This window comes from Saccoglossus kowalevskii, chromosome 1, assembly GCF_978046115.1.
Source record: "Saccoglossus kowalevskii chromosome 1, keSacKowa6.1, whole genome shotgun sequence".
Lineage (NCBI taxonomy): Eukaryota > Metazoa > Hemichordata > Enteropneusta > Harrimaniidae > Saccoglossus > Saccoglossus kowalevskii.
In genome coordinates this window covers 32,659,941-32,670,841 of record NC_140641.1, presented here as the reverse complement: position 1 = coordinate 32,670,841, position 10,901 = coordinate 32,659,941, and the positions used below count along the sequence as shown (strand labels likewise).

Below are 10,901 nucleotides of genomic sequence, written 5' to 3'. Positions count from 1 at the left end.
TCGTACTAAAAACTGTACTGACGTTGATCATAGAATGACGTAATTGAATGAAAGAAATTGAGGGTAGCGTGTGCAGACGATATTTTGCTGCGATTTGTTGTGAATAACCGAATAGTTTATTGCCTGAACAAAGCCCTTGAAAAAATATTTCGACGCCATAACAATATGTGGCTATTTCAGTTTGTGTTTACTCAACACAACGTGTTTTTCCGAACTCAATGACCCCACGAATAAGACGTAATGCTTAGACGAGTCAGTTGAAACGCCCTGCTCTTACGGTGGCTGACATCAGTAATTGACCATCTGCACGAGCTCATTAATATTCATGACCGACCGGCATTCACGTTGGGCTGGCGAGATCCCTGCATGTACCATTTTTCATCGACATTTTCAGTTCATATATGGTCTGATCAACTCTTAATAGTCGGTCGATTTATTATTGAGGTAATTGTTCTGAAGTTGAAAACACATTGCTGTATGAGACAACATATTATTAAATTTTGTCAAATTAAACATATCTATATATTGCAGCTACTGTCATTTTAATCCATCAGCCACGTATAAGTTGAGGCGCCTTTGTGAAAATATGCATACAGCGGTAGATCCAACAAAGATTTAGGGTTTTTATGCACATTATAGGGAAGAATTTAATGTTATTTTCTATCACAGCGGTAATGATTAAGCTCACAGTTGAAAATCCAGGCAGATTATTTTCAGGTATCGACTTAGACTGGCACAGTCAGGGCGATTAATTTGTTTTTGTAGTTTAAATAAAATAAAAAAAAAATCGTGAAATGAAGGTGTTAGCGCAAAGTCCCCTGTAAGTGCGAAATCACCCCCGACTGGTTTATTTTGCCTGGCCCTCTATCGACACTGCAGGAACCCGTCGATTTTTCAACGGGTAATTATGTTAATGAGTGTTCTAATTGACAATCATCTAAGCCAATCACAACGTCTCTCCAACTGACCTCTGACTGAGAAGACAATCAGCCATTTTTTTTTTAATTCTTCGACTAGTAAGAGTTACTTTTTTATGAATTAGAAACGGCGACTACGACAAACTCGTGCCGCCATGTTGGGTCTGCAGACTTTTACCATGTTAACCTCATTATGCCCGTATTTCCGCGCCCACCTCATTATAATATGCGCATCATGAATATTTAATGGCAATGAATTTCCTGCAATGAATTTCGCGATTTTTTTTAATTTTATTTAAACTACAAAAACAAATTAATCGCCCCGACTGCGCCAGTCTAGTATCGACTGTTCAAGGCGCTATCATAGACCTACGTCTTGCTTTATCATTGGCGATTCTTGTACGCTCGTGTTTTTTGTTAACAGCCTAGCCAGTCATGCTTACATCGTCGAGCCCCTGGTCTCCACCGTGACGTGAATTGTTAGTTTCAAAACAGTAAATTGACACACCGATTGTTTAGACTATCCCATTGTACCGAGACTATAGAAACTAAAGGTCAAACATGTAATAGGAAAAACAACGAATAGTTATACATGGATTCATATTTATGTGGGTTTGTGGCAAATATTTGATATTTTGAGTCTTTCCGAGACTTGTGCATCCCATGATATGACCTTTCTATATACACTGAGAATTGCAGTATTCCATAGAACTAGGAAGGCTGAAATAATCTATTTACACCTCCATATTTGAATGACATGAAACCTTCACTGTTTTTAGTGTTTGTCTTTGACGGGCACTTATTGTTCTGGATTAAGTGAATTGTCAAACTGTGAAGGTTACGTCAACGACGACACTTGCTGCACCCAAAGACACTCTGAGTGTCTTTGCTGCACCACATAACTACGACAACTTAGTGGTATCTCCGAACTAGTGAACAAGTGACAACAATCTGGAGGACACCAACCACGTGCACTCAAGGTTAGTTTGAAAATGTTCACCATGGCATAGCCATCGCAGACATTAGTTAAATTGAAGTTCAAGTTATTTAATACTAGTTCATGGATTGTCGAGCCCTAGCGTTGTGCGCTGTACCTTGGGTTTAATATGCAAACGTTAAGAAAATTAGCATTCAAACGAAGCCTCGACTAGCGTCACGAATACTTGTAGTCACCACTCAATCACTTATTGTTTCCTTGATGGTGTAAGATAAATTAACACCATACCTCTCGGGGAAGACGAGATTTCAAATACTGCATAGTAGATTCATTCAAATGGACATTTCACCGTAATCATCACACTGTCCATGGAAGTAAAAAGTCTCTTTTTACCTCCATGCACTGTCCATAACGAAAAGACTGCCCAATTCACTTGTCCCTGGAGATTGTTTATTGAAGGTAATAACGGAGCTAATACGTAATCTGTTAGGTAGTATGCCATCCTCGTATCGCTGAACTACGATGCCACGGCTTAGACCACCACGTACCCACACCCTGAATATATCAGTAAACAATACTAAAGACAGTTTTCCTTTAAAATAGCTCGGGGTACTTCTAGCTTCTACTGTCTGTGGCGACTTTTTAAATTTGCGAATACGATTTTCATTTTCATTTGTTTTGTTATGTGATAATGATCAACGCATTAGGAACTGTGTAAATGTTTGTGAAGATTAGATGACGCGCACTGTTTTAGCGGTTCAACCCAAATTACGTTGTTTGGCAGCATTGAATTATTCAAGCTTAGCAGAGAGCGACTTTTAGCCGGTTCGTGTTTTTGACTTTTATTCGTCAAAATAATCTCAACTCGTACACTACTTTTCGACCTGTAAAAGGAAAACACGGCTTTACCAGAGCTTGGCATGAGCTGTTTACTACAGTGAGACTCTCTCGAAAATGACACCTTCACAAATAGGTGTGTTTTCATGCAGACCTGGCCAACTGACAATCACTCAGCATGAAACAATTGGTTTACTTATCTTGTATTTTGTTTACGTCCTGGAAATGACATCACTGCATGTACGAGCTTGATTTTTTCAGACACTCATAGGCTATCGAAGGACCATTCTTTATAGAGGTACGGTAATCTTTACGTCACTACATTGATACATAACCATGTCGAAAAGATGTTGCAAAGCGTGTGTCATTGGTTTCGCTGTTCTTTTGTTTATTGGTGCCGCTGTTCTCCCTCTTGCAATGGAACGACTAGAACACATACAGATCTACGAGGTAAGACGCTGGCCCGGTATTTGTTGATTTTTCCTACAGCAATACAATTGCAGTATCGTCGACTGGGTCAACATGGCGTTCAGTTGCATGGGCTTGACCAAAATGTTTGCAGGCAAATTTTCGCTTAAAGCGCGGTGGTCGTCACGGCGCGTGTTCGAATTTTATGTAAATAAACAATGTTTGTACACGCGTTGTATACGTCGCTATGAGTCCCATATCGAACAGGACGCGGCACGACGATTGCCGCCCTTATGACTTCAGAAATATTCATGCAATGACTATCAAACAATATTCACAAGTGAACAAACCATATTGTCACAAATTTTACACAAATTTGAGACGTGTTCCGTTGTATTTACAGCTAATGTCATTGGATCCCGATTCAAGCTTCTATCCGTTCTGGAGGGATATTCCCATTCCATTCTATCAGCAGTATTATTTTTTCAACGTACTCAACAAGGAGGAGATATTGAAGGGAGAAAAACCATGCGTCGAGCAAATAGGGCCGTATACATACAGGTTAGTACAATACAAACTCGCTTCGTACTACCATATTAAATCGGACCATATACTTACAGGTCAGAACAATACAAACACATTTCGTATTACTACATTAAATCGGACCATATACTTACAGGTCAGAACAATACAAACACATTTCGTACTACCATATTAAATCGGGCCACACACTTACAGGTCAGAACAATACAAACACATTTCGTACTACCATATTAAAACGGGCCACACACTTACAGGTCAGAACAATACAAACACATTTCGTACTACCATATTAAAACGGGCCATATACTTACAGGTCAGAACAATACAAACACATTTCGTACTACCATATTAAATCGGGCAATATACTTACAGGTCAGAACAGTACAAACACACTTCGTACTACTATATTAAATCGGGCCATATACTTACAGGTCAGAACAATACAAACACATTTCGTACTACCATATTAAATCGGGCCATATACTTACAGGTCAGAACAGTACAAACACACTTCATACTACCATATTAAATCGGGCCATATACTTGCAGGTCAGAACAATACAAATACACTTCGTACTACCATATTAAAACGGGCCATATACTTACAGGTCAGAACAATACAAACACATTTCGTACTACTATATTAAAACGGGCCATATACTTACAGGTCAGGACAATACAAACACACTTCGTACTACCATATTAAATCGGGCCATATACTTACAGGTCAGAACAATACAAACACATTTCGTACTACCATATTAAATCGGGCCACACACTTACAGGTCAGAACAATACAAACGCATTTCGTACTACCATATTAAATCGGGCCACACACTTACAGGTCAGAACAATACAAACACATTTCGTACTACCATATTAAATCGGGCCACACATTTACAGGTCAGAACAATACAAACACATTTCGTACTACCATATTAAAACGGGCCATATACTTACAGGTCAAAACAATACAAACACATTTCGTACTACCATATTAAATCGGGCCACACACTTACAGGTCAGAACAATACAAACACATTTCGTACTACCATATTAAATCGGGCCACACACAGGTCAGAACAATACAAACACATTTCGTACTACTATATTAAAACGGGCCATATACTTACAGGTCAGAACAATACAAACACACTTCGTACTACCATATTAAATCGGGCCATATACTTACAGGTCAGAACAATACAAACACATTTCGTACTACCATATTAAATCGGGCCACACACTTACAGGTCAGAACAATACAAACGCATTTCGTACTACCATATTAAATCGGGCCACACACTTACAGGTCAGAACAATACAAACACATTTCGTACTACCATATTAAAACGGGCCATATACTTACAGGTCAGAACAATACAAACACATTTCGTACTACCATATTAAAACGGGCCATATACTTACAGGTCAAAACAATACAAACACATTTCGTACTACCATATTAAATCGGGCCACACACTTACAGGTCAGAACAATACAAACACATTTCGTACTACCATATTAAATCGGGCCACACACAGGTCAGAACAATACAAACACATTTCGTACTACTATATTAAAACGGGCCATATACTTACAGATTAGAACAGTACAAACACATTTCGTACTACCATATTAAAACGGGCCATATACTTACAGTTCAGAACAATACAAACACGCTTCGTACTACCATATTAAATCGGGCCATATATTTATAGTTCAGAACAATACAAACACATTTCGTACTACTATATTAAAACGGGCCATATACTTACAGGTCAGAACAATACAAACACACTTCGTACTACCATATTAAATCGGGCCATATACTTACAGGTCAGAACAATACAAACACATTTCGTACTACCATATTAAATCGGGCCACACACTTACAGGTCAGAACAATACAAACACATTTCGTACTACCATATTAAATCGGGCCACACACTTACAGGTCAGAACAATACAAACACATTTCGTACTACCATATTAAAACGGGCCATATACTTACAGGTCAGAACAGTACAAACACATTTCGTACTACCATATTAAAACGGGCCATATACTTACAGGTCAGAACAGTACAAACACATTTCGTACTACCATATTAAAACGGGCCATATACTTACAGTTCAGAACAATACAAACACGCTTCGTACTACCATATTAAATCGGGCCATATATTTATAGTTCAGAACAATACAAACACATTTCGTACTACCATATTAAATCGGGCCATATATTTATAGTTCAGAACAATACAAACACATTTCGTACTACCATATTAAATCGGGCCATATACTTAGAGGTCAGAACTATACAAATACATTTCGTAACCTGTTTGTGCGTCCGATTTCATTAATAACGCGGGATCTCACAGCAATTGGATAAAATTTAGCGGATTTTACTTAACAGCAAAAAAAAAAGCGAAACACCAGTGAATAAATAATGTATTTACAGTAATAGTATACAATTAAACTAAAATCATGTTTTTACAGACAATATATCAATAGAAGTGATATTAGCTTAAATGCCAATGGAACAGTTTCCTACAGACTAAAACAAACCTATGTATTCCAGAGGAAATTATCTGTCGGGGACGAGGATGATATGTTTACGACATTAAATATTCCACTCATGGTAGGTGTCACTTTAATTAGTACTGATCTCGCGATTCTGACGTCATCCATTTCTTTCTTTCTTTCTTTCTTTCTTTCTTTCTTTCTTTCTTTCTTTCTTTCTTTCTTTCTTTCTTTCTTTCTTTCTTTCTTTCTTTCTTTCTTTCTTTCTTTCTTTCTTTCTTTCTTTCTTTCTTTCTTTCTTTCTTTCTTTCTTTATTTATTTATTTTTTTATTTATTTATTTATTTATTTATTTATTTATTTATTTATTTATTTGTTCATTTATATTTTGGTACACTATTCTATAGCTTATGTATAGATAATTATACGCTTTTAAGTTGGTCTCATATAAACAAAGATGGCAACTTTTGCTGTTCCGCAGATCATTGAAGTACATATAAACATCGAGTTAAAAAAATGACCACGCTGATATTTCAGAAATCACGCCAACTTTTGCGAACCCACGCTTAAATTGTAACTCGATGTTCAATTAACAGTTAACTGAACTTCGAGTTACGAGCATTAATTGTTTTTTTAACTCGATGTTCGTAACTCGGAAGTCCGTAACTCGAACAATTCAGCATCTCGTTTCGAAGTCTGGAAAAGTTCACGTTTGTATATTCCGGTAGTCATTGTAAATTCAACGTGACACACAACTTGCCAGAATATCACTCGAAATATGAAAAATTGTGTCTGCAAGAAAACAATGCACTATTTCCGGTTTACAGTACATTGTTAAAGCGGAATGTATCCAATTATTTTGACCTGAACTTATACCACAACAAATATGATGGCGATTCCTTCCTGAACAGCTCATATTAATTGGAACATTTCAATTTTCCAGGTATTGGCTGATATGGTGGAAAGCAAACCATGGATTGTACGTGAAATAATGGAAGAGATGCTGAAAATTGAAAAAGAAGAGTTATTTGTCAGACTATCAGTTAGACAACTAATTTTGGGTTATCCAGAACCATTATTTAAAATATTGCAGAAAATCGTTGGCAAGAAGATTATTCCAAGCAATCATTTTGGATTTCTCTTGGATGTAAGTGTCTTTATAGTTGTCTGTCAGGGTTGGCTGGTATACATTTGTCACGTGATGCATCATGTATGTTTTGAATATTTATTCAGTATTTCTGCTTGCGGCTCCGTGATCATGGTTTATGTTTCGACGTACACTATATATAGTTTGTTTATCATCTAATTCGATATGTCTGACAGTGTGCATCTGTGTAGTTTATATGCACAAATGATTTGTGATACCACAGGATACAATATTGAACCCTATGTGATCATATTTATAGTGTTTATATTGTGTATATACAGAGGAATGGTACGGACACGGGTCTCTTCACCGTCAATTCCGGCAAGAATAATAAATGGATGCTAAATAAAATCGACAGATGGAATGGAATATCTAAGTTGAACTACTGGAACTCTGAAATGGCAAATACAATTAACGGAACCGGTGAGTGATTTGAAAAAAAAAAAATATATATATATATATATCGATTTATTTTATTTATTCGTGTATTAACTTGTTTATCATGCACGGTTAAAATCCGCTCCTGTCGTTATTCCAATTCTTGTATTTTCAAGACGGTTCAATGTTTCACCCATATATCTGTAAAAGAGAAGTACTGAATGTATTCATACCAGATATGTGCAGGTAAACACACTACAACATTTGCTAATATTCTTAGTTCAGAGGCGTACAACTGTTCTAGTGACAACAATTGTTTACGTATACAGCAATTAGTGGATGTATTTATGCTTTATACTATTCATACTGTACTTTGTAAAGCTGTTATTGATATTGAATGGTCATTTGTAACTGGTTCGTTGTATGTTTTGTCTTACCACAACCAACCGAATTACCGTCCCGTTTAATTACGTGGACTTACAGATCGATACCCTACTTATATCAAGAAGAGACATCGTATATGGATGTCAAGTTGTGGCGCTTCTCTTTAGCCCAATATACTTATGCAAATGGGACGGATTACGCACCAAACCAAGGATTCTGTACCAGGGGATGTCTGCCATCGGGTCTGTTAGATATTGGTGCATGTAGAGGAGGTAAGTGTCGCTCAAACCAAGCTCCGGGCACTGGTTAATTACCAATCTTGTCATATCACCAAGCCTAATATTGAATTTAATTGACTTGTTTTATTACCACACCAATTTGAGTAATAATACCAATATTACGCATTCCGGCATGCAACATTTGATTTGCGTGTGACAGCTAGCGTACTTTCAGATACATGTAATAAATATATTAGTACATACTCTCTCATTATTATATAGAGCAGACTGAATTACCTAATGAAATTCATCTTCGATTGCAGAATTACTGAACCTTTTGTCTGCTAGTGAGTGACATTGGTCGTGTTCTCCTGCCTAGTTAAATGTGGTGACGACCCGTTTTTACTGACAAAAATACGCGATTTTGCGTTCGATCACCCATGGATACGCGTCACAGCATGCGACTTTGTGGGGGACAACCTTAGGGCTCAGTGGTAGGCGTGGTTTCAATGACAAGTTTCAACTTTCAACCAATAGAACATTTTGTAATTACAGTATGAACCAATGATATTATATTCCATACTAATTAGAATAAAACCCACCGTGTGACTGCAATATTAAAAGATCTCATTTGAATTACCACCAGATCCTGGTAACTTTCTTGTGTTCATATTGGAGAGTGTCAATCCCACATTAGTAAAAGCAATGTTTAGTGTGTGATTTGTATTTATATTTCAAATTGTTTAGTTTAGTTTCAGTCGGTTTAGTAACATTAACATTTTGGTCGATGTCATTAGTTGAATCTAACTGCTTGAAAATAGTTTTTACCTATAATTTCTATATCGTCCCAGGTGCACGTATGAGCTTGTCGAATCCGCATTTCTTTGAAGGTGACCCCGAATTAGCAGCCGCCATTGTGGGACTCAGTCCAAACCAAGACAATCACCAAAACTACATGGATATTGAAAGAGTACGTGCAAAAATCTTCAAGTCATGCAATACGATAGATATTCGTCACTCGCAGGCTGTGTTGTGTCGATGTGTACGAAGTGATTTGTGGAAACTTTAAAATTGATTGGATTAACTGCTTTTACCATTTTTCCGCAGATTATGGGATTGCCGTGGCGCGTTGAAGCAAGGGTACAACTCAATGTGTTTGCTCGGCAGGTAAAAATGATAAAGTAAGTTTACTATTTATTTTTTCGAAATGTTTCGCTTATAGACATCGTCTCAAGCCGTGTTTTATATGGACCATATACGACACGTGTAAATGTATTGCTTGTTAACGAGTGCTACACGAAGTCTACAACCCTTTCAGACTGATAATTTATAAACATATTTTTCCACCACAGACAAACTGGAAATATTCGAACTGTGCATTTTCCTGTCTTATGGTTCGAACAGGTAAATTGCATTCCTTTTCTCGGTGCAATGATTGAGGGAGACATGGTCTATTAATCTAAAATGTGCCAAAACAGAAATACTAGTATCGTCTGCACAATAGGTTTATATTTTATTATATATATTATATTCAAAACACCATCCAATCTTTTCATGCGAGCTATAGTAATCACACAGCACATCACCTTACATGAAACAGTTCAAAATTTTTCCTTTCAGAAAATACTGATCACCGACGCTGTTGTAGATATTTACAAGAACAAACTTGTCATATCGACACTGATAGCGTCGATAATACAGTACGTGTTTATAGTATTAGGTTGTATATTTAGTGTCTCAGTGATTATACTGGCTGTGAAGAAGTGGCGGTGTCGTAAATCAGTTACGGTAAGTGTATTGCAATCTAAACCAGTTGCAACTTTGGCATTATGGAAAACATTTGTAGGTAAAGTTATTTAAGGGCTTGCACAAGTATGTGAAACTCAGTATTATCCAATGATTGTATAAACGTAACTAGTAATAATTGTAAATTTAACACATTCAAATCAAATATATATTGGTCTCACTCAGTTATTATAAAACAATATATTTGGAGGATGATAGATTGCGATACAGGTGTGACGAATCTGATGGTTTCATTATGTAAGACACTATCACACAGTGCAGCCATACATGTTGCTTTGTTCACGCACTATAGTAAAGAAACAAAACAAATGTTTGGTAAAGAATGCAACTTACACAAACACTAATGATGTTATTTCGTTTTTATGTGTAGGTACAGAGCAATAGTACAGTTTCCACGGAGAAGCAGCCGTTGCTATGCAACGCACCAGTAAACTAAAGTATCGTCAATTTATGTTGATGTCGTGCGCGTACAGCTATCTTTGTCTGGTTACGTGGCTTATATTACTAGAGTTCTACTGCTGTTCATTGGATTATTATATTCCACCCTATTCATAAAATGTAACAATCAAAGTATTAAACGTTTCTACCGTGACAGTTACGATTAAAGGTTTTTTAAATTTTCTGTTTAATGTAACAAAATATAGAAAAATTAATACAGTTTACATAAGCTAGACCTGACAACTGGCTCATTTTACGTTGCTATAACCTAGCAACTATGTTTGGCGCATGGAACAAGTGAGGGTGTAACAATGGTGTCGACATTGCTAAATTCGGCGTTACATTAGTTTTGATTTCATTGACA

At 36.7% G+C, this 10,901-nt stretch overlaps 1 protein-coding gene across 1 annotated transcript; it reads left to right on the top strand.

Annotated features, from left to right (window-relative positions):
- The first annotated feature begins 1,685 nt into the window (after positions 1–1,685).
- Positions 1,686–10,691, top strand: LOC100370853 (scavenger receptor class B member 1-like). The gene is made up of 13 exons (XM_002735856.4): positions 1,686–1,897; positions 2,953–3,141; positions 3,503–3,660; positions 6,144–6,285; positions 7,110–7,313; positions 7,595–7,736; positions 7,868–7,937; positions 8,175–8,347; positions 9,145–9,263; positions 9,401–9,474; positions 9,646–9,697; positions 9,914–10,081; positions 10,470–10,691. Exons 2-13 carry the CDS (start codon positions 3,028–3,030, stop codon positions 10,533–10,535), a joined length of 1,482 nt encoding a protein of 493 aa, XP_002735902.1. The 5' UTR covers positions 1,686–1,897; positions 2,953–3,027; the 3' UTR covers positions 10,536–10,691.
- Positions 10,692–10,901: the final 210 nt, after the last annotated feature.